Source organism: Dama dama, chromosome 15 (genome assembly GCF_033118175.1).
Source record: "Dama dama isolate Ldn47 chromosome 15, ASM3311817v1, whole genome shotgun sequence".
NCBI lineage: Eukaryota > Metazoa > Chordata > Mammalia > Artiodactyla > Cervidae > Dama > Dama dama.
The window spans coordinates 94,717,782-94,741,784 of NC_083695.1; the positions used below are offsets into that span (position 1 = coordinate 94,717,782).

Here is a 24,003-nt window from a genome sequence, read left to right on the forward strand (position 1 = left end):
TGTTGAAGGGCTTCAAGGAAATTTTCAAATAGAATGTGATCATCTTATTTAAAATGCATTCAAATGTATGAACAGACCCAGAAGCAAGTAACCTAGCAAGATATCTATCTGCTTAGGGTTCAGCAGCCTTTCAGGAGTTAAAAGTAAAATTTATCAGACATCAATAGTTTATTGAAGAAATACTCCTTTTTGCTTCATAATTTGCAGAAGGCTGCAACTGTCAGTCATGATGTACTGCCTCTTGAAATTAGTCAATAGAGCAAACAGCAAGAATTGCTGTGGGCAGAAAATAAGCACTGTAATCATGACATAACTGGGGTCAGTGATTTATGGATTTCAATATAGTAGTAGCTGCATATGATTGAAAATTTACTAGGTCACTAGTGCACCAAAAATTTTATTCACAGCCTCCAGGCATCTTTTGAAATGTGCAACAAAATAAAAACCTCTGAACCTGTTTTGACACCGCAGACTCAGTGGATGACATGCCAGCCCAGTGAGTCTCATTTAAATGTAAATGTGTCATAAACTTTTGTACTGTACTCTTTAAAACCGTCAACTACCTGAAGGGATAATGCATGTGAAACTGATTTACATGTTGAAGTAGTTAAAAAGAAAAGACCTTTTTATAATCACGCTTAAATTCTTTTATTTTAAAGTTGGAAGCAGAAGCTGTTCCTGAAGTATCTGAAAAATATGAAATTAGTTCTGTTCCCACCTTTCTGTTTTTCAAGGTAAGGATAAAGATGGTGAAGGAGACGCTTTGTCAGTACTGCGGGGCCGTCTGTGCCGGTTCCTCTACCCTTTCCCCTGATGGCTGAGCACGGGGTGTTCGCTTGCTCATCGCCTTCACTGTCTTGTAGTCTCATTACTTGCTTGCCCTGGGGGTCCTGGAAAAGTGACATGGTCTGTGGAGGTCCAGCCACCAGAATGCATGACTGTAAACCCAAAATGTTTCCGGAGTTGGGTCAGAAGTTGGTTGGTTGGGAAGTTGATTGGTTGGGACATGTGCCTGGATATGATGAAACATCTGGCCGCTTCTGGTTTGATTAATGATTCTCTTAGGAAGTGGGTGCAAATCTGTGTTTCAGGGCACTCCTGGGTGTCACCATAGTTCCCCAGGTACCTCCTGTATACTTCATAACAGCTTGACCACAGTGGGGGTGGGGAGCTCCTTTCTGATTTGGTTTGAGGAGTAGTGCTTCTTTCCCAGTGTTTGCAAAAAGGAAAAAGGAAACCATTTATTTCTAAAATTGACATGTATAGCAGGCAGTTTGTAATCCGAGTTTTAAAAAAGTTCTCCCGTGATAGTGTTGACCTCTTTAAATATTGGCTAGAGCTATGGACCTGTGCTTGTTATAATTTTGGAGCCTAAAATAGATGATGAAGGAATGTACACATACTCTAAATGACTTCTTTAACTTTAGAATTCTCAGAAAATCGACCGATTAGATGGTGCCCATGCCCCAGAGTTGACCAAAAAAGTTCAGCGACATGCGTCTAGCGGCTCCTTCTCACCAAGTGGTGGTGAGCACCCGAAGGAAGACCTCAGCCTGCGCCTGAAGAAGTTAACTCACGCTGCCCCCTGCATGCTATTCATGAAGGGAACTCCTCAGGAGCCGCGCTGCGGTAAGGGGCTGCTGTGAGCCATGGCCTCACGGGGTTGGGCTTGAGACCACGTGCTCTGTGCAGACTGTGCTGGACATCTTATATCGATGCTTGTGATCAGACACCCTTAGAAGAGCAGAAAGGTTGTAATTTCCAGTGGACTCTGTAGTTAGGTGATGAGAACTTGTTTGCAGTGTAGACTTGGAGAATGTTGGAACCAAAAGGCATCTTGGAAATCATCTAATTCAAAACCTTTGTTGTCTGCCTAATTCCCAGTGAAGGCCATTTGCTCAGCCACTGAGTAGCAGAGTTGGGGTTGAGTCCTGGCCACCATATTGCTGTCTCCATTAATAGGCTTTGGTCTGTTCAGCTAGTCTGGCTCTTAACACTTACCTTCTCTTTCTTGGCAGCCTCCTTTTATTCATATGGTTCAGATTCAGCAGTTCAGAAGTGCACAGAATTACGGTAGTGTTCCATTGTCCACCCTGTATGCTTTTGCCTTTCCTGTTGTCTCTCAGCGTCTGATGACACTGTTCACCCATTGCTGTCATTTCCAGTTCATTGCTTCTCGGGATTTAAATATTCCTAATTCTGTGGCTTATAGTCACTGTTACTGTCTTACCTCAGATATGCATGGAGTTTTGTCCTTAAGTAAGTTTCAGAGTTATTTGACCCCTCTGGTATTGAATTTATGTTGTTTTCTTTTTACTGTGCCTTGCGCAACATTATTATGCTGCATAATTGAGCATTTAATACCTTTCGATGATGCTGTTGAGAACCTAAGAGTGTTGGTTTCAACTACACAGGAGGGATTAGTTAAAGATAGGTGGCAGGGAAATTAAATGTGTTATCAATATCATTACTGCATGTCCAGTGTGACTTTGTAAATACAGCCAAACTTCCACTATAAAGTTAGTTGTAAGTTCTTCCCTATATAGTTAGCAAATTACATATTAAATTACGAAAAAGTCTAGTTTTAAATGTGAAGTTTCATGGTGAATTCTGTCTTAGTTAAAGAAATGGTTCCCTTCTTAGTTCTGCTTGAAAATTTTCTTTGCCAGCATTTACATGTTAGTTGCCTGCTGTTCATGTATGGAAAGGCTGACTTAGTCTATGTGAGAGTTAACCAGAGAGAGCCGCAGACAGGTTCTGCGTGTTGGTTGTCTGTTTTTAATGGATGCTGCGCCTGGCCCGCCTCCCCCATCACGCAGGAGCACCGTTTCTGGCACGCTCTGTGCTGACCTCACAACAGCAGTCCCGTCGGTCTTAGTCAGGACCTTCATCAGGCCTGAACCATGCAGAACTGGCTCTAGGGCACGGAGGAACCTGCGTGACAGGTTAGACACAGTAGACCCACAGTAAAACCAGTAGGGTGTTATCTTCTTTGGGAACAGAGCAGTGATATTCTCTTAAATCTCTTCTGAATGAAGAGATTACCTGGCAGGTAAAACTGGCAGGTGGTGAAACTGCAGCTGGGGAAGGTAGTCTGAATCGGCAGAGGGGAAGGGGATGTCCTGGAATGCTTCGCAGACCAGATGCTGGCAAGCAGGCGCTTGTTGGCTGTGCCTGCCCTGATGCCTCGAGCTTCAAGTCGGCCACCGTCCTCGTGCCTTCAGTTCTTCCTTGGTAGTGTCAGAAGGTCGGAGTCAACCTTGGAGAGCCATCCAGATGCTGAATAATTATTCAAATAAAATAGAATTACAGTTAGAAATAATCATTTTTCTGCTTACCATTTACTTTATTAGGCTGAATGTATGAGGTATTTCTAGCCATCTTTATATTAACCACCTGAGTGGCATTTAGAAGGCTGTACAAATAATGAGTTAGAATGAAAAAGAAGCTTTGAAACATTTCAGAGCAATATATTATTGCTCTATATTATACACTATAACATACAGTATATTATATACATTTAGATAATACTTAGCAGATATAAAAACAATTTTTAGATACATATGATAAACATAGTTTCATTCCTTATTATTTTTATATATATGTTATGTAGAATTTTTAACTACATTTTAGTAGGCTTTTCTGTTTCCCAGTATTTTGGTTTCTGTGACAGCATGTCTTTTTTCACATATAGTAAATAGATTATTTTGGAGTATTGGTATTCGTTACAAAAGCGCCTAGTTAAGGCTTAATCGGGAGTCTTCTGCTGTGACTGTGCCCGGCTGCTCCTTCACTGATGCTGCTCTGACTGTTCGCCCTTGTCTGTGTGCACGGCTCCGTGCACTGTCTTTATCTTGAAATTGTCCTCTTACAGGAACGTACACAACTTTTACCCTCTTCCTTTCTGAGCTTGTTTAGTGGAAAATTGCTTTTGCTTTTCTGATGGTACATTAGTGGTGAGACCTAGGCAAACTCTTCTTTATAAGAGAACGGCCATCAGTTCTCGTGAACTCAGGTGGCTGGTGTTCCCACACTTTGCGCAGAACTCACTTTGAAGGCACTGCTCTCGTTAACACGCGTTACTCCCTTTGGACTCCCCGTGGGAGTAGAGCTACACTTGATTTTTGATTAGCGTGTCCGCACCTTGCTTTCAGTAAAACAGAAAAACATGAATGAATAACGCTTAAACTTTCTATCAAGGAAACCTTGAAAGCCGTTTCAGGGTCTGCCCTGGGATCTGCTTGGACTCAGCCCAGCCCCTGCACACTGCACATCTCTGTCTTCTCAACCTTAACTTTTGGGCTCTACCTGTAGCATGGTTAGTGTCCCAGGAGCCTGGCATGCTGATAGGGTCTCAGTCGTCAGAGGGTTAGACTTCCTTTTTCTGTGCTGCCTAGGAGGACAGGAAAGAAGGCTGTTGTGCTCTAGGATGATTTTCGAGGAGCACTGAAATGCACATCTTTTAAAACAGAATGATAAATCCTTGATCTTGCAGGTTAATTAAGTTTTCTGTGAGTTCTCATATCTGTTTCCTTTAATAGCGCTTTTAGTAAAGCAAAAGGTATTTGAACTACGGTACAGAAATTTCTCCTGCAGTGAGTCATCTAATTGGGTTTTACTTTTTAAATCAGACATGGAAACATTAAAGATTCCAAAGCATTCTTTAGGGCTCTATTGTTGTTAGATAGTGATGAAATGTGGCGTTAGGCTCCTTATTCATGTCATCTGTCATGAGTGGAAATGATTGTGGAGAAAAACAGTTAAACATGGTTTTTCTACTTCTAAATATTTTTACTGCATTCATGCATTTTTCTTAAAAAAAAAAAAGTGTGTAAATATTTTGTTATTAAAATAAAGCTTTCTATTTTATCCTTCAGCATAACATTTTCAGTCTGCCACTTTAACCCTTAAAAATGAAACACTACCAATCAATCTCTCTAGTCTGCCTGTAATTGCCTAAAGCAAAAATAAAGCTTTTTCTCAGTCAGTTACAGTAGAAATGAGTTAATATATTGGCAACAGAATAACCATCAGCAATCAGCCGTTAGCTGTTTACTAATGAACTCCCAGATGAATGAAAAAATTTCAGAATCAGTGTTTTACTTCAGGCTGTACATGAACTTAACACTTCAGTTGTAGGAAAAGCAACTTACATGCTATACAAATAAACACTGGTGCTTCATCTCAGTGAATGGCAGATCTAAAAATGTCTGGAGCTCAGTAATAGATCCACGTTTTAATAGTAAAAGTGCTTTTGCATCACATCAGGTAAAGCCTATTCATGATTTGATTTTATTTAAAAATAATTGCAGATGCTATTACCTTCTAGGAATTAATCTGAAGAGTAGGTTATTTTCCAATGGATTACGACTGTGTTTGGAAAGAAGAATGATGGAATGTGAAAGAGTGGAGTACAGAGTGTTGAAAAACAATCAGGAAGAATTAGCTTATAGGAAGAAAAATACCCTCTTTTCAGACAAGACTAAATAGGTTTATAAAAGACTGATATGCACACTCTTATTCTTCAGTAGTAATGTCATAATAAGAAAATGATGTCAAAAAAGTACAGAACAAAAATGTGTCACAAAAGTGTAATAAAATCATGGAACATAAGATTGTCACTACAGTGTGGTTAAAAAAAAAAAAGAAATCACATTACATGCTTTGGGGAATATAAATAGTTTTAGAAAAGAAACTGTCAAGTAACGACACTGGATGAGAAAGGATACTGTCAGTCTATTGACAGTTCATATACAGCAGTAGAGGAGATAGCTTTGAAATTCAATGTGCTATGTCATTTTAGACTAAAAGAGAACATATTGCTTTCTTGATTTTTAATTTATTCCATTTAGGGATGATGAAAATTGAGAACTATTGGAATGGATACATAGGAAGTAGTAAAAGGACAATAGAAACCAGACATAATTGGGTTTCCGAGTATGGTCCAGTAGTAGTGGAAAATAGCAGTTGTAGAGTTTTCTCTTCCACCTAGTGCTAATTCTCACAGATGCACAGAACAGCAGGGCCTGGGGGCGGGGGCACTGTCTGGGTGTCCAGGTCAGTCTCCCGACTGATAGCAAAGTGCAGGGAGTGGGAGGTGGCCTCCAGACCTGCACTGGGCCTCTGCTTGGTGAATGGAGCTGGCTGCCTGGGCTTGAGGTCTGTGCTATTGGCTGGCACTGTTTCCCCTACTATGAAAATGTACCTAATATTGAAGAGGAACTTGGATGAAAAAACACACTTTTTAAAAAAACCCACAGGTACGTTAAAAAGTTACGCCATACCTGAACATATAGTGTGGTTCAAGGTCAGAGAAGGGGTTCTTGGAATTGGTTTCCTCCTTACACACTAGTCAGCCAAGCTGATTAAATTATTGGTAAAATAGAGGCAGATTGTCTGTGTTCGGTAGGTAGTGTACACTCTGAATTAACATAAAATTGTGTGTACGTGAGAGAGAGAAATAAATTTCTTTATTTTCTTTTTCTCTCTGCAGGTTTCAGCAAGCAGATGGTGGAAATTCTTAACAAACATAATATTCAGTTTAGCAGTTTTGACATCTTCTCAGATGAAGAAGTTCGTCAGGGCCTCAAAACCTATTCCAATTGGCCCACCTATCCCCAGCTCTATGTTTCTGGAGAGCTCATAGGAGGACTTGATATAATTAAGGTTAGAATTGAGAAGACCATTGTAAACAATTTTCATGTTTATTGTTGTTTAGTCGCTAAGTTGTATCTGACTCTTGTGACCCCATGGACTGCAGCTCACCAGGCTTCTCTGTCCATGGGATTTTCTAGGCAAGAATATTGGAGTGGGTTGCAGTTTCTTCCTTCAGGGGATCTTACCGACTCAGGGATTGAACTTGTGTCTCTTGCATTGTCAGGCAGGTTCTTTACCACTGAGCCACCAGTTTGGTATTTTCATATTTAAGCATACTTTTATAAGTGCTGTATTAAATCAAAAGTACACATTTTTGTAGAATCTACATTTTTGAATCTGGAATAAATAATATTTCTGATTCACTCCCATGAATTCACTAATAGGTGATTCACTAATATTTTATATAATGGTATGCCCAAGGAGATTTGTTATAATAAATGTATAAATAAAATATGTGTTTATTTTAGGAGCTAGAAGCATCTAAAGAACTAGATACGATTTGCCCCAAAGCCCCCAAGTTAGAGGAAAGGTAAGTGTGTTTAAAGTTTCAGTCTGCTATTATTTAAAAAAAATTTTTTGAGTTTTCATTTTTGTATTACTCTTTCTATGTAGAAATCAGAGGTTTGCTATTGTATGTCAAGGTCATAATTGTTACAGACTTAACCATGCAAACTTGGAAAGATCTCATTTGGACTGGAGAAAATTTTGCACCAATTTAGTGATTATGTGGAGGATATTCTTGGTTTTTGTAGAAATGTCACTGTCACCATGAAATGACCAGATTTTAGCTCTCTGCAGTTTGGAGCTGGCCTCCAGTCTTGGTGTTAGGTTTCAGCTTTCTCGTGTGTCCTGCGTGGTGGCCTCGGGCCGGCTGCTGTCTCCATCTTGGTAGAGCTCTGTGAGACGTGTTGAATGTGGAAGGCAGAGGCTGTGCATGGAGGTCGTGTGGAGACTCTGGGATTTCTCATTGCCGTTCTTAGGACCGTGGTAACTTAAAATTCAAGGACCTTTTGTTTGGAGCTCTAAAACTGCTGTCTTATGAAGGGTCTCAATCTGCTTTTAAAGATTCTATCTTATAGAAAGTTTGGACTTGGGTCTGTAGGATTTTAATTTTAATAAATGTTAATTGTAATAAATAGTTATAATAAATATTAATGTAGAGGATTAAAAAGCAATTTATTTTGAAATACAGCAGCATATCAACCATTCATAGTTGGCGCTTGAGTTTATAAGGTAAAACTTTCTCTCGTAATTTTCTTCTCATTTAACATTTTAAGATTTCCTGCAAGTGTACACTTACCTGTTTTGGTTAGTACGGTGCTCCTCATAGTTGGCGTGTGTGTCGAGCTGACCTGGAGGTGCCACGTGCTCTCAGATGGTGGGCACCCTCTGTGCCTTCCTGACAGGAAGGTGCAGCTGCATGCCCCTGTGGCACTCGTGTCCTGGGCCAGGGTTTGCTCTGTAGCCTGGGTGGCTCAAGGAGGGGCGTGGCCCCAGAAGACTGTCTCCAGACACACTTGTATTTTCTTAGTTTATTTTCCTCTGTGTTGAGTTCACCTTTGCTGTTTGTATCCCTGTTTTCATTAGACCACTCTTTCCTAATGTGCTGTGTTCAGGCACCAGAAGATGACTGGCTAGAATTATATAGAAAGTAATAGTCAGTACATTTTGAGTCATAATTTAAAGGGCTCCTGGAAAGCGCAGTGTCGGAGCCCAAGTTCCTGGCCTTGGCCATGTCTCTGTGGTGGGACAGATGGACCTGTTTCGGTTCCCTGGATCCCAGTAGTTGGGGCTCCAGGTGAGTGAGAGGGGGCTTCTGAAAATTGGCTTCTGAAGCACCATGTGAAAGTGTGTGTGACGCAGCTTTGTGCTTGATTTGTCTACTTCATTTGTGAGACCTTTTTTCTCGGAGGAGATTTGGAGCCGTGAGTGCTCCAGAGCACGTGGAAGGAGGAGAACACGGTGCGGTGACCACTGCGGGGCCCCTGGTCCTGATGTGGGTGGGTCCTGAGATCCGCTGTGGACTCCAGGGTGTGTGCAGATGGTCAGCGTTCTGGACAGCAAGCTAGATCAGGAGGTTTGAAAGATGGTATAAAGTTGAGAGGAGAGCATTAGACTTCAGCAAGTGAGGCTGAGCGCGTCTCCCCCCAGGTGGGACCTTGTGGGCATGAAGAGTGTGGGGCTGTGCTGGCCTCATGGTGGGAAAGGACACACGTGTCTAGTTCAGGAAATTCCAGGCGGGCTCAGTCTGTATGTCCCTTATTGAGCAATTCCTTACTGAATTGGTTATTATTTTTTTAGTTCTGTGAGTTGATGGGCTTAAATTTGCAATTTGAAGGCACATTTGTTGCCTTAAAAAGCCATATTGTGTTTTACAGTGGCTTAGGGAGACAGTGAAATAAAGGGAAATGTTAGTGCATTTGCTTGTTTAATACACTCAGTGCTGTGAACTCTCATCCTGCCGTCCCTCAAATGTGCACGGTACCCGTGAAGCGGAGCGAAAGTGGTGTTTAATAATTGAGCTGAGCCCTTTCATATCAATTTTCTCTCTTCAGGCTCAAAGTACTGACAAATAAAGCTTCTGTGATGCTCTTTATGAAAGGAAACAAACAGGTAAAGAACTCAAAAATGGTTTTATTTGTAATTTCTTTTGATGTTAACATCTGCAACAAGGGGACACTTAAATCTTTTTTTCCTAGCTTTAGCTAATGAAGCTGTAGTGGTAGCAGGAAGTTATCCAGGCCTTAATTGGTGCTTATGGAGATCAAACAAAGTAATCTACGTTTTCCTTGACTTTATCATCAGCATCTCAGCGGGGTGTATTTCTTTCTGCTGCCAAACTTTGTCAGCGGATGTGGTCAGCACTGCCAGCACTGGACGGGTTCCGTTCGCTGCTGTCTGCTCCCAGAGCCTGCACTTCGGGGCCGGGAACCTCACAGTTCTTGGTTTGCAGCTTTGGACCATGGTCTAAAGTGCTGGCGATGGAGAAAGATGCAGGGCTGCATCTAGGGGGCTCAGAACTTGTTTGATGAATGAGTGGAACGGTTTGACAGTGTTTATTTGTGATTGGGTGGTTCTTGTCGCTCCCATGGATGAAAGTTGTGTTGATTGTGCATCATTCTGAATACCAAGTTTGATAGCTCACCCCCACTGATAAGTTGATCAAAACCATCTAACCTGTGTATTTGAATTAGATTGGTGATCTCTAGAAGCCAGCCTCTGTTACCTTCCTTTGTTCTAACCAGGTGCTGAGGTAGGCAGGGCTGGGCAGAGGACAGTAGAACTCTGGAAGGCTGGGCGGAGGTGGTCACGACACTGCCGTTCCATCTGCCTCACCTGTCCAGTGGGGTGTGTTGGGCAAGCCACTCGCCCCAGAGCTTCAGTGTCCCCTCTAGTGGATGGACAGGGTCATTCTGGGAGAGTTATATAAGTAGTACAGCTTATATAACTAGTAAACGTAGCTGTTACAGTGAAGTAACAGTAACTAGGAAGATGTGGTGATAGACACTTTACCAGATTGGGGTCACTAGATTAGGACCTAGATTCCTTGACTGCTTCACTGTATTTATTAAAACAAAGTAGAGGAAGTTAATAATTCCCAGTCACCTTTTTTTTTTTTTTTCCTTCTTGGCGGTTATTTAAAGCAGATTTTTATATTTTGTTCCTGGCAGCCCAGGAAGTAATCATGAATTCTGGGAATGGAATTGTGAGTGCTGGTAAGATGTTTACATGGTGCCAAGTCTTCTCTATAGGACTGGGATTTCGGATCCTCTGGCATGAAAAAAAACTGTTAGACTTTCTATAACCTCAGAAAAGTTTGGTACTCCATAATGTAAACATATGTTTAAAAAGTGAGAGTAGGAAAAGGATGATCCCAACCACTGCAGAAAGGAGGTGTTGCGGCTGTGGGTCTGCGTGAAGTGGAGCAGAGGCAGCAGGGTTTGACTCAGGCAGTTTTTGATCACGAGGTGACAGTGTCAGAACACAGTCATCTCCAGTGCTGACAAGCCCAAGTCAGGCTGGGGGCTGCACGTCTGGGGTGACGTCTGGATGGGTCCTTCTTGACGGGGCAGGTTTCATCCTTCTGTTGGCTCTGGTACGAGGAGGCCCTGGGAGCTGGCCGTCTTCGGCAGTGCCGTCCCTTGGACAGAGCCTTAGACAGGGCTGTGCTTGTGGGCTGTGTGGGCATGCGGTATACCCTAAAGTTTGTGTTTTTTCCTAAATGTAGGAAGCTAAGTGTGGCTTCAGCAGACAGATTTTGGAAATACTAAATAGTACTGGGTAAGTAAATCTTGTTTTCAGAGGGTGTATTTAAGAAGTTCTAACTTTTCAATTCTGACACTGATTCTTCTTAGTTGTTATATCTGTTCATGTATTTTTATGTTTATTTTTGCTTTAGCATTTTGTGAATGCTTTAACTTAGACCACAGTAGAATTTTTTTGACCAATGTCAACCTATTGGTAACATAAAGGAGGTATTTTGGCAGCCAATGAAATAACATTTGTCTACTTTCCCAGAGGAAAATTACTGAGTTCTTAGCATGCATAAAGATATTTTAGGGAAAGTGTATTATAGGTTTTTAATTTTCTTAAAAAAAAATTCTAGTTTCCAAATAGTTTGTGAAACAGGAAGCACAAGAAGATCCGTTATCTGGATCCATTATCTGGATCTGTTATGTAGCAAATTAGATTGTGGTGCTCATGCTTTTGATCTCAGCGATGAAGCTGCCAGGTAAGAAAACTGAAATTGTGGTCAAACCACTTATTTAGAGATACTTAACTCATGTTCTGTGTTGTCCAGTGTTTTTGCTTATTTTTCTTCCTTATTACTTCTCAACTGCCTCTTTTCAGTATTGTAAGGATTCCAACTGTAGCTTTAGATAGACTCGCCAACCCTATGACTTGACAGGGAAAGTCACCTTTGAAGTGTGTGTGGGCCTTCTTGGGCTGGGTGGAGTAACAGCCCCAAATGCAGCTTTGGGGATAAAAGAGGAACAGTCGCTCTATTCAGGTGATTGTGACACTTCACAGAGGAGAGTCTGGCTGCTGCTGTCCTCTGGCCTCCAGCTGCCCCGTCCTCACCCCGCCCTGGGCTGCAGGAGAGGCTGGCTCTCCTCTGGTCACGTCCTTCCCTTTGCCACATCTCCCATGAGTCACCCTCAGGCCACCTGTCCTTAGCATCGGCCAGTGCCCTGGGGTTCTGAGACCAGGATGGGACAGTTCTGGGCCCATTACAGCCTAAGTATTTGGTGGAAAGTCTCCATCACTTACTTTCTGTCCCGTATCTGTCTAAGCTGGATTGGATTGGATTGAAAGCACCAGTTCCCCCAGAACAGGGAGCTTCTTTGGGACAGAGTACCCTCCTGACTCCAGGCTGGCTGAACACCTCCCAGGGTCTGTTAATGTGGAAGACTGTGATCCTGCTGGAGCTGTTGGAATATGGGGGGGGGGGGGGGGGGGGGGGGGGGCGGTGCTTTTAGCGCTCTATTCCTTTTCTCCATCTTTGCTCTTGTCTGTTCCTTCCATAGGAAAGACAAGTGTGCCCTGAGGAGCTGAGCACCCAGTGTGCATTGGGGTGTGGGAGGCGCCCTTTACAGGGAACTTGAGGAGGTGTATTGGCAGCCGTGACTCGGTATACCTGTGTACATGTCGGCCCCGCACTTCTTAGAGCCCTTATATCAGTGGGCAGTTCCAGAGCTCAGTATTTTTATAATATTGTGTCAATTAGGAGATCTGCCTCTTTAGTTCAACTTGAAGGGAGGCTTACACTGTGTGGTTCTGTTTTTCTTTTTTTAATCTTTTTTGCTCTTCTTCCAAACATTACTTTCTTGATGCTTGTTGATTTATCCTGTCAAGTTCTTTTTTTGACTCCTTCTTGCATTATGGACCATTTTCTTTGGAACTTGTGTATTAAGTAAATAGGATTTCCCTATGAAAATGGCTTTGGTTTTATGGAAAACAAAATTCTTTTTTTCATATGTGGCATTTTCTTTGGCCAGGTTTTGAAATTGCACATATACTCACAGTCTTCCTGCAGGGATCCAGTCACACATGCTTACTAATTCCTTGACCACCTTGTAATGAAATCCTCTTGAGTAGATGTGGTTGAATTTTCACTCATTTATACAAGTAGCGTTCATTATACGGCATACAGCCACAACCCTTTCACTGGTTGTATGCATCGTGGAAATACCATGTGTGTTCTAAAGTAAGTCATGCTCTGTGGAAGGCTCATTTCCAGAGGGCGAGCTGGTGGGGGTGTGTCCCCCAACTGGTGAACTCCCAGCCTCCATCCCTGGGCGCTGCAGGGCTGTTCCGTCCTCCTGAAGTGCAGAAAATCCAGAAAAATTTGTATCTTGGGATGACTTATTCTGTCAAGTACAAGACAGATAAAGAAGTAAAATAATTTCTGTTTTCCCCCAAATTTTGTTAGCAACAAAACAGTTTTACTTTTCTTGACTATTTTTGAAACACCAAATACAGTTTATAATTTTTGTCTAAAACTGTATTTCTTGTTAAAATGTTTTCTCCTTTTTGTAGGATTGAATATGAGACATTTGATATATTGGAGGATGAAGAAGTAAGTTCTGTGTTTTAGGTTTTGTCTTTTGTCTTAGTTGTAACCATTAGGATTGTCATTTATTCTAATCTGATAGGATGATTTCAGGGTTCCTGTTGTTTCCGTAGGTTCGGCAAGGATTAAAAGCTTACTCCAATTGGCCAACGTACCCTCAGCTGTATGTGAAGGGGGAGCTTGTCGGAGGACTGGACATTGTTAAGGTGAGGTCAGGAATCACTGGGAGCCTGGAGGAATGAAAGCCTGAGCGTGTATGAAAACTGTCGTTTCACTGGACTTGTCCTTGGTGTCCTTTTCTGGCCTTGTGTCTGACCACTCCAGCCCAGAGCTACCATCTCTCCGCCAAGAATATCTTGTCTCTTACCTCTCACCTGAGCCAGTCAGAATCAGCCCCTCACTGTATGGCCTCTCCTACCCACTAGGTCCTTTGCTCTGGCTCTGAGGAGCTGCCAGCCAGGGCCTGCAGAGAGACTCGGCGCTCAGAGCAGCTCTGGCTGTGGCCAGGCTCCAACCCTGATTCACTCGCACTGTACTGTTCTTCCATGTTTTAGCTTCTTTCCCCACTGTCTCTACTTTGAATTTCCTTGCATAGTCATATCTGTATCCTTCAGGCTCCTCTTGTCTGTGAATCTTAGGTTTTTTCAGCCAGAAATGATTGCTTTACATCTGCTTCTGAAGTTCTCCTGCGCTGTTACATTTATATTGCTATGATTATATTACTTTCTGGTGTCATTTCGGTTGCCTTACTCACATGTCCTCGGTGATGGAGTAGAGAGTGCTAGGCTGAGGGCCGGGGGCCTGGGTGCAGTGCTGGCCTGGCCCTGCTAGCTGTGCCACGGAGGCCTGAGGACCTCGGGACTGGGTGAGGTCATCTCCAGGTCCCCCGCTGGTCCTCAGATGCTGGGAAGCTGGAGACCTCTGTCAGGCTGTCAGTGTATTTCAAGGACTCTGTTTCTTCTGCGTGTTTGATGATGGATTTTCTACTTGGACTGGCTTTCAGTTGAGTTGCTTAGTTGTGTCTGACTCTTAGCAACCCTATGGACTGCAGCACACCATGCTTCCTGTCCATCACCAACTCTCAGAGCTTGCTCAAACTCATGTCCATCGAGTTGGTGATGCCATCCAACCATCTCATCCTCTGTCATCCTCTTCTCCTCCCACCTTCAATCTTTCCCACCATCAGGGTCTTTTCCAAGGGGTCAGTTCTTTGCATCAGGTGGCCAAAGTATTGGAGTTTCAGCTTCAGCATCAGTCCTTCCAATGAATATTCAGGACTGATTTCCTTTAGGATGGACTGGTTGAATCTCCTTGCAGTCCAAGGGACTCTAAAGGATCTTCTATAACAACACAGTTCAAAAGCATCAATTCTTTGGCACTCAGCTATCTTTATAGTCCAACTGTCATATCCATACACAACAACTGGAAAAACCATAGCTTTGAGTAGATGGATCTTTGTTGGCAAAGTAATGTCTCTGCTTTTTAGTATGCTATCTATGTTGGTCATAGCTTTTCTTCCAGGGAGCAAAGCATCTTTTAATTTCATGACTGTAGTCACCATCCGCAAAATGATTTTGGAGCCCAAGAAAAGAAAATCTGTCACTGTTTCCATTGTTTCTCCATCTGTTTGCCGTGAAGTGCTGGGACTGGATGCCATCATCTTAGTTTTCTGAATGTTGAGTTTTAAGAGAGCCTTTTCACTCTCCTTTTTCACTTTCATCAAGAGGCTCTTTAGTTCCTCTTCACTGTCTGCCATATGGGTGGTGTCATCTGCATATCATCTGCATTCTTCCTGCAATCTTGATTCCAGCTTGTGCTTCATCAGCCCGGAATTTTTCATGATGTACTCTGCATATAAGTTAAATAAGCAGGGTGACAATATACAGCCTTGAGAAGTACTCCTTTCTCAATTTTGAACCAGTCCATTGTTCTATGTCTGGTTCTAACTGTTGCTTCTTGACTTGCATACAGATTTCTCAGGAGGCAGGTCAGGTGGTCTGGTATTCCCATCTCTTGATGAATTTCCCATAGTTTATTGTAATCTACACAGTCAAAGACTTTACGTAATCAATAAAGCAGAAGTAGATGTTTTTCTGGAACTCTCTTGCTTTTTCTATGACCCAACGGATGTTGGCAATTTGATCTCTGATTCCTCTTCCTTTTCTACATCCAGCTTGAACATCTGGAAGTTCATGGTTCATGTATTGTTGAAGCCTGGCTTGGAGCATTTTGAGCATTACTCTGCTAGCGTGTGAGATGAGTGCAGTTGTGTGGTCGTTTGAGCATTCTTTGGCATTGCCTTTCTTTGGGATTGGAATGAAAACTGACCTTTTCCAGTCCTGTGGCCACTGCAGAGTTTTTCAAATTTCCTGGCATATTGAGAGCAGCACTTTCACAGCAGCATCTTTTAGGATTTGAAATAGCTTAACTGGAATTCCATCACATCCACTAGCTTTGTTGTGATGCTTCCTAAGGCCCACTTGACTTCACATTCTAGGATGTTTGGCTCTAGGTGAGTGATCACACCATCGTGGTTATCTGAATCATTAAGATCTTTTTTGTACAGTTCTTCTGTGTATTCTTGCCACCTCTTCTTAATATCTTTTGCTTCTGTTAGATACTGGCTTTAAGTAAATTCTAAGTGAATTTTAAACAGACATGACTCTGTAGGATTTCAAATCCAGAACCTAGGGCCCCCCACCTGGTAGCACCCATGTGTCTGGAGCTCTCCTCAGCAGCCCAGGACAGCAGGGGGCAGCTGCAGCTTTACCATCCTCGAAGCCCCCCTGGAGCCCGGCCCCCGGCACCGCAGCGGTGGGGGATGGTGGCAGTGAAGGCGGGGGGGCCTGGGCGGCAGTGAGGGCGCAGCTGCAGGGGTGCAGCCTCCATGGAGGCGGTGAGCGGGGCTGCCCGGGCTCAGGCCCTCCTCGGCCTTGCCACCTAGGGGATGTTATCTGAGGTCAGGTCCTTGATGTTTTCAGTGGAAAGCAAGTAGTAAGTGCTGCTGCCTCAGGTTGTCTTATAACCTGCTGTCTGGTTGCTGATGCCTTTGTAAGTTTTTGACTCGATGCCGTCATCCCATGAAAGAGCTCTGGCCCAGCCCTGGGGGCCTTCAGCAGGTTTTCCTGGTCACAGGGCTGCGGTCCTGCGGTTTCATTGCCCAGGTTTTGTCTCCTGCTGAGTTCCAGGTTTGATGTCACACTTCTTGAGGAAGCCAGTGAATCATTTCCTCAGTAAACTCTCATTCCTGGAGGGAAGAAAACGTCTAACATAGCAGCTGTGAACAGCCCTGAGGCAGCAAAACTGGGTCTGCATTTGTTGTTCTGTATCTGTTTGTGTTTGTGTGAGATAGGCAGTGTTCAGAGCCCAGACACTCCCGAGCCTGTTCTTGTCTGAAGGTTTATGGCCTGTCCCTCAGCCAGTGCAGCCCTGGGGGAGATGCAGACAAGATGTCTCTTTTCACTCTGAAGCTGAGCTGCATGGGCAGCTTCTTTTAGGTGTGTAACAGTGTGTGTTACATGACTTCTTATGTTCTCCTGCTAAGAACTTACACGTCTGGAAGTTTGTGATATTGGTAACAGTGTTCTGTGAGAAGATAACGGGTTTGATGTTATGTGCTGTGTTGGTCTCTTCTGGCAGAGGGCAGCGCTTCATCTTTATGTCATTTAAAGTCTTAGCTGTGTTGCTGACGGCTCACCCCTGGCTTCCTCAGCAGGAGCTGTGAGTGCTGGTTTGGTTGAATGGGTGATGAGTGAACGGATTATGTGGTGACTGAGTGACTGCCAGGCTGATGTCTGGATAAAAATGTTGATAGGTTAGTATGGATGCAGAGAGGTAACATCAGTGGCTCTGCAGCATTGCAGAGTTTGGGATGCAGAATCAGCTGAGAGTCAGGTGCTTCCCGTACGCCACTGCCTGTCACCCTCCCAGCAGGTGAGGAAACACAGGGAAGTTAGGGGAGTGGTGTGCCCCCTCCCCGCCAGGGAGCTGTTGGGTCCCGGTCCCACGTCAGGCCCGCCCCCCCACCCACCCATCGAGCTGCGTGGCCGGCTGCCTCCGAGTCGTGTGCTCCGAGGTCGTGCATGGCTTCTTTTTTTTTTTTTTTTTTTTTAATTTATTTATTTGGTTGCACTGAGTCTTAGCTGAGGCATGTGGGATCTAGTTCCCCGACCAGGGATCGAACCTGGGCCCCGTGCATCGGGAGCCCAGAGTTTTAGCCACTGGACTACCAGGGATGTCCCCCTGTGCATGGCTTCTTGATGTTGCCAGATGTCTGCTTGTTAAATGGGTACAAGATCCCAAGAACTGCCTGTCTGGGTTTAATCCAGAGAGAGTGCCAGTGGATTTTAGTGGTTTTATTGATTGATGTTCATGAAGCTTAAGAATAACCTGAAATGTCCTGTCAAATTGTTTATTTTAGACTAGAAAATCTTATTTATCCTCCACCGTCACATTTTAAACCTGATGGCTGTGTTCCAATTTTAGATCTGAAAGAGGAAGATAGGCACAAACCCTTTGTGAATACCTCAGCTTTTTAATGGTTTCCGGCCTTTGAGTTTACATACCAGTGCCTGGCTTTTCCAGGTTGCGTTGAAACCATGAAGCCTCTTTACTACCTGTAGGGCAGCAGGTGTCGTGTGCATTGTATCTGAGTAGACCTGATGTTTCTTCAATCACTTAAAGTTCATTTTCCCTGTTAATTGCTGTTGTTTAAATAGGAAGCTTCACTGTTTTGCTCCAGTTGCTGTTGTTTGCTAATGCTGAAAAATCTGTGGGTTTTCGAACATCTTGTATCTCTAATTTTGTAATGTGATAGTGGGCCAGTTTCTGTGGCGGCGCCCTTAGTTTGAGTGTGCTGGGGGACTGGAGTTCGCATCCAGTGAGGTGTTTCTTTGGGTTCTCTGATAGAGATGCCATCTGCTATTGTATAGATGTTTTTATTTTCTATATATATGTATGCATGATACTGTTTCCTTCTTTATTTTTAGGAACTGAAAGAAAATGGGGAGTTGCTGCCTATACTGAAAGGAGAAAATTAATGAACGTTAGACTTGGTGCCCACCCACTGCAGGAAGGCTTCCTCCAGCGAAGCAGTTCAGGATTTAGTCCTCAGAAACGGACTAGGAGGAGAAAATGCTCATCCCCAGTTATGCTTTGTGTATTTCACAAGGCTGTGCTAAATAACGTATGTGACCTTTTTTTTCCACCAAAAATAGAACGCAATAAACATCTTCAAGTTCAATTAAAAATAATTGTATAAAAAAGTGTGTCTTTATAGTGATGTTAGGCATGTAGTTACTGTAACTACCCCACTTTTCATCTCTCTTTCATCATCTGTGGGCATCTTGCAGTTAAGAAATAGACAGTCTTCAGAGAGTGAGGAACTTGAGAATCTGAACCACACCAGCATTTAGAGCCACTCACAGACCAAACCAATGGCTCCCCTCACTGGCCGAAGATCTTTTTACAGCTCAGAAAATTGTGCTGCAGGCCTTTTTCTGAGCATCACTGAGCTGGGCCCTGGTGAAATGGCTGTGTCCGTGCTGGCGTCTGCACATTCAGGAGCTGTGTCAGCCCCAGCAACGTAGTACCTGGGAGCCTTCTGGGAAGGGGACTTCTCAGCGGATTTCTTTCATAACTTGTCCAAGGACAGGCAGCCTGGCAGAGAGCAGGATGGTGTTGTTGGGTTGTGTTACGCATCACAACTTACTCTAACCTTTGCACTAAAAATACTGATTTAGTCCTTAAATAAGTTGAGAACATCCAGAAGTCCACGAACATTTCAGTAGTATTTTTGATTCTAACATACTGAATTTTGAATCTAACATACTGAAAAAACAGTTGCTCCTTTAGGTCTCTGCCAGGCATGTGTTAAAGAGAAGGCTGAGTCCATTGCGATGTTCTTAGACTCTTGGTACCTGAGGCACGTGTTATCCTCATGGAGTTTTCCCTGCCTGTTGCGCTGGGTGGCTAAGGCTCCAGAAGGTTGGTGTTGGTCAGGAAAGGGGCGCAGCCGCTGCAGTTGGGGCAGGAGACACGGGAGGACGTGCAGGCAGTTCCAGCACAGGTAAGCCTTCGCTCACCAGGGCGCTGGCATTTCCCACCTCTCATGCCACAGGCCATCTCGCTGCCATTCCGCGTGCAGAGAGGAGAGACGTGCCCGTGTGAGTTACACGTGGCCTTGCTTCCTGCCACGAGGACGACACGCCTCATGGTTCAGTGTCTTCTTGCCACTGTGTGTATTTAGATGCGGCTCTTTTGGGCATTAGTCTATGAACTACGTTTTTCCACTTTGAAAATAACTGTATAAGCAAAACCTCTAAAATGCAGATGGAGATGGATTTTGACTGAAATTTTATTAAGCCGTCGGCTCCAGGGACGTGCGTGGCTCATGGAGGGGCCCTGATTTCCTTTATCCCAAACCGTCTAAACCCCACACCACTTTCGTGACTTCTGCGCTCTCCGTGGGTGCTGTCTGCCCTGTTGGATTTTCTACTAAGTCAGGTTTTAACCTCACTGGATCCCAAGCAACAGTATCTGCTGTCACAGCAACATGAAAAGATCTTTTTTTTTTTCTCTTGCATATTCAAATAAATAAAATGCATAATAACTTTTAGCAAAAATTCTGCCCTCCAATTAGGGAGCCACCCTTCTGCTCAAGAGGTGTTACTCTGATAATGTAAGATGCCGCATGTGTTCTAGGATAGACTCCCTTCAGGGGACTCTTGGCGTGATGAAGAGCTCTGGCAGTATTGTCCTCGGTTGAGCGTCCGGTTTGAGCTGGGAGAGTGTTTGGGGAGCTGTCCCTGTGCTGAACATGAGGGTGACCTCTTAAGCCCTGCTAGTTGTTGGCTCCGTTGGCTCCAGGTATGTTGGAGTAACAGTGGACCAGATTTCCATCTTGCAGGTGTTTCCAGCGAGACGTCGGGAAGTCCTCGAGACCTTCGTGCAAACTGATAGCATTCCTCACTGACTTTCTGGATGTATTTTAGGAGTGAGGCAGGTGAGTGCGGTGCCCAGTGGAACTTCACCTTCCATAGGTCGACCCCGATGAGATTTCCTAGCAGTCAAGCCTGCCCTAGTCATCACCTTTTGTCAGAGTTGGTATCTTCTCTTTGGAGGCAAAGTAGTTCCCAGCATCCAAGAGACCTCAGTGGGGGAGGCGACGGTGTCATCCAGATGCTACCCGAGGCCGAGCTCTGTTGGGAGCAGATTGCGGCTCAGTGCTGTGTGGGGGCTCTAGTGAGGTCAGGAACTTGCGAAGCAGGCGTGCGTGTGGATAGAAAGGCTGAGCATCACTGCTGTCTGCCAGGGAGCACGGCCTCTGCACGGCTCCCTGTGCTTGAATTCACTTGGGAATTCAGGGAGGCCTGCTGGGCCGAGGGCTTGTGCTGGGAGCGGGAGCAGCGGGTCACCGCGCGTGTGTGAGGCCGCTGGCAGCGCCTGCTGCCAGGACTTCGTCTCTGGGTCTTTGGACCCCAGGGAAGCAAACCTCCCATCGTCCGAGTTGCCCTTCCAGGAACCAGGAGGGCTCACCGGGGAAGGGCAGGCAGCTCCACTCGACCGTGGGTCCTGCCCTGAGGTGGCCTCCTGGTGCGGGTTCCTGGGGGATTGGTAGCCACTTGGGGAAGCAGCTTGCAGGAATGGACTTTAAAAATCCCAATAGAACCACTTTGATTTTACTTTTAAGCAGACATGGGGGAAAAAAAAAGTGAAACCAATGAAAGGAGTTAGGAATTCAGGTGAGGAACTCAGGGAACTACGAGACTCATTAGCTGCAGGACCCAGTGCAGGGCTGGGCTTTTACGTGTGACTCCAGGATTGTACGACTCCCGAGACTTGCGGCTCGCCCCGTCCGTGAGGCCGCCCCACCAAGGTGGATGGAATCAGACTGCCTTTCTGCCTGTGATGAGAAGTGCGGGGTGGCCGGCCAGCACGCTCCGCTCTGGCTGGCCCTCTCTTGAGCATCAGGGAGGCAGTTCACCCCACCTCCTCCTCCATCACTGTCACTCCTGTAGTCCAAGGATTGACCTGAAGAAGGCTGTAGGCGAATGTGTTGAAGCTTGCTCTAATAATGTCAGTGGTCCTTGGAAGATTAAAGGACAGGGGGTGACCTTGCCCTGGTAGTGATGGAGCCCTCATGTCATTCTGGGTCAGTGGGGCAGCCGTGCTGTTCTTGGGTCCCGCCCATCTTGACTGATGGAAAACTTGCTCAAGAAGGAAGAATTATTCTCCATTTTTAGACACCTACTGATGAGTTTGAAATAGAGACTGATTTTTTAAAAAGCACATTTTTATAATTAGAAAATCTCATTTTTGTTTTTAAAAAAACAACTTTCCAGTCATGTAGAGAAGTTACAGTCAGTTCAGTTGCTCAGTCATGTCCAACCTTTTGTGACGCCATGGAATGTAGCACGCCAGGCCTCCCTGTCCATCACCAACTCCCAGAGTTTACTCAAACCCATGTCCATCGAGTCGGTGATGCCATCCAGCCATCTCATCCTCTGTCGTCCCCTTCTACCTTCAATGTTTCTCAGCATCTGGGTCTTTTCAAATGAGTCAGTTCTACACATCAGATGGCCAAAGTATTGGAGCTTCAGCTTCAGCATCAGTCTTTCCAATGAATATTCAGGACTGATTTCCTTTAGGATTGACCGGTTTGATCTCCTTGCAGTCCAAAGGACTCTCAAGAATCTTCTCCAACATGACAGTTGAAAAGCATCAATTCTTCAGCACTCAGATTTATTTATGGTCCAACTCTCACATCCATACATGACAATTGGAAAAATTATAGCTTTGACTAGACGGACCTTTGTCGGCAAACTGAATGTCTCTGCTTTTTAATATGCTGCCTAGGTTGGTCGTAGTTTTTCTTCCAAGGAGCAAGCGTCTTTTAATTTCATGGCTGCAGTCACCATCTGCAGTGATTTTGGAACCCAAGAAAAGAAAGTCTGTCACTGCTTCCACTGTTTCCCCATCTACTTCCCATGAAGTGATGGGACTGGATGCCATCATCTTAGTTTTCTGAATTGTTGAGTTTTAAGCCAGCTTTTTCACTCTTCTCTTTCACTTTCATCAAGAGGCTCCTTAGTTCCTTTTCACTTTCTGCCATAAGGGTGGTGTGATCTGCGTATCTGAGGTTATTGAAACTTCTCCCAGCAATCTTGATTCCAGCTTGTGCTTCCTCCAGCCCAGCGTTTCTCATGATGTACTCTGCATATAAGTTAAATAAACAGGGTGACAATATACAGCCTTGACATACTCCTTTTCCTATTTGGAACCAGTCTGTTGTTCCCTGTCCAGTTCTAACTGTTGCTTCCTGACCTGCATACAGATAACTCAAGAGGCAGGTTGGGTGGTTTGGTATTCCCATCTCTTGAAGAATTTCCCACAGTTTGTTGTGATCTACAGTCAAAGGCTTTGCATAGTCAGTGAAGCAGAAGTAGATGTTCTTCTGGAATTCTCTTGCTTTTTCAATGATCCAGTGGATGTTAGCAATTTGATTTCTGTTTCCTTTGCTTTTTCTAAATCCAGCTTGAACATCTGGAAGTTTCTGGTTCACGTACTGTTGAAGCCTAGCTTGGAGAATTTTGAGCATTTCTTTGCTAGTGTGTGAGATGAGTGCAATTGTGTGGTAGTTTGAACGTTCTTTGGCATTGCCCTTCTTTGGAACTGGAATGAAAACACCTTTTCTGATCCTGTGGCCATTGCTCAGTTTTCCAAATTTGCTGGCATATTGAGTGCAGCATTTTCACTGCATCATCTTTTAGGATTTGAAATAATTCAACTGGAATTCCATCACCTCCACTAGCTTTGTTTGTAGTGATGCTTCCTAAGGCCCACTTGACTTCACATTCCAGGATGTCTGACTCTAGGTGAGTGATCACACCATCGTGGTTATCTGGGTCATTAAGATCTTTTTTTGTATAGTTCTTCTGTGTATTCCTGCCACCTCTTCTTAATATCTTCTGCTTATGTTAGGTTAAACTTCTGCAGAGTTTAGTTGACCTCAGAAACAGCTGTAATGCATTTAAAGCACTTGACACAGGTGATCATTACCTGCCTCATTGGAAGGAATTACAGAAATAAGACCTATCCCATGGCCAAATCAGAAGTTCAAAGCTTAAGACTGAAATATTAAACATGATTTCTGGCTTAATTTTTAATGGAAGTCAGTTTTCTTAAACTTGACAATAGATACATGTTACCAAAATTCAAACATTTTTTCCTCTGAAGGTGAAAGTGTTGACTATTTGAGACCCCATGCAACCCACCAGGCTCCTCTCTCCATGGAATTCTCCAGGCAAGAATACTGGAGTGGGTTGCCATTCCCTTCCCCAAGGGATCTTCCCTTCCCAGGGATTGAACCTGGGTCTTCTGCATTGCAGGCACATTCTTTATCATCTGAGCCACCTTGCAGATAAATTCATTTTTTATACCGCATTTCAGATGGTGAGTTGGAATGGATATATAAGTTGTTGCCTCATTCACCAAAATGGGTAATTTCAAAGACAGGGTTTTATAGTTTGTAGCCACACACAGGTTTCAGAACTCCAGGGACTTTTTCACAGAGGTTTGTCCGATATCTACAGATGTTCAGATTGGAAGATGTGAGTTCAGCTGGTTTCAGCTCAGTCAGGCCATAGCGGGGAGGGTGTGTGTTGGGCATTGCCGGGCTTGCCACGCACCGGCTCAGCTGAGACCTCGGCATCCTCTGGGGACAACTTCAGGGTGTCTAAGTCACTCTGCAGGGGTCCGGGGCTGGCAGCAGG

At 44.2% G+C, this 24,003-nt stretch overlaps 1 protein-coding gene across 2 annotated transcripts in view; it reads left to right on the plus strand.

The window, feature by feature from the left end:
- GLRX3 (glutaredoxin 3) overlaps nucleotides 1–18,503 on the plus strand; it is a 31,400-nt gene extending 12,897 nt beyond the window's left edge. The window contains exons 3-11 of one of the 2 annotated variants that reach the window (XM_061162938.1): nucleotides 660–734; nucleotides 1,428–1,629; nucleotides 6,494–6,666; nucleotides 7,125–7,186; nucleotides 9,213–9,270; nucleotides 10,886–10,938; nucleotides 13,198–13,237; nucleotides 13,345–13,437; nucleotides 18,220–18,503. In XM_061162938.1, the coding sequence (XP_061018921.1) occupies nucleotides 660–734; nucleotides 1,428–1,629; nucleotides 6,494–6,666; nucleotides 7,125–7,186; nucleotides 9,213–9,270; nucleotides 10,886–10,938; nucleotides 13,198–13,237; nucleotides 13,345–13,437; nucleotides 18,220–18,270 (807 nt within the window). In that variant the 3' untranslated portion in view covers nucleotides 18,271–18,503. The remainder of the gene's footprint in view (nucleotides 1–659; nucleotides 735–1,427; nucleotides 1,630–6,493; nucleotides 6,667–7,124; nucleotides 7,187–9,212; nucleotides 9,271–10,885; nucleotides 10,939–13,197; nucleotides 13,238–13,344; nucleotides 13,438–18,219) is intronic. The other variant, XM_061162939.1, reaches the window with a different exon arrangement.
- Nucleotides 18,504–24,003: the final 5,500 nt, after the last annotated feature.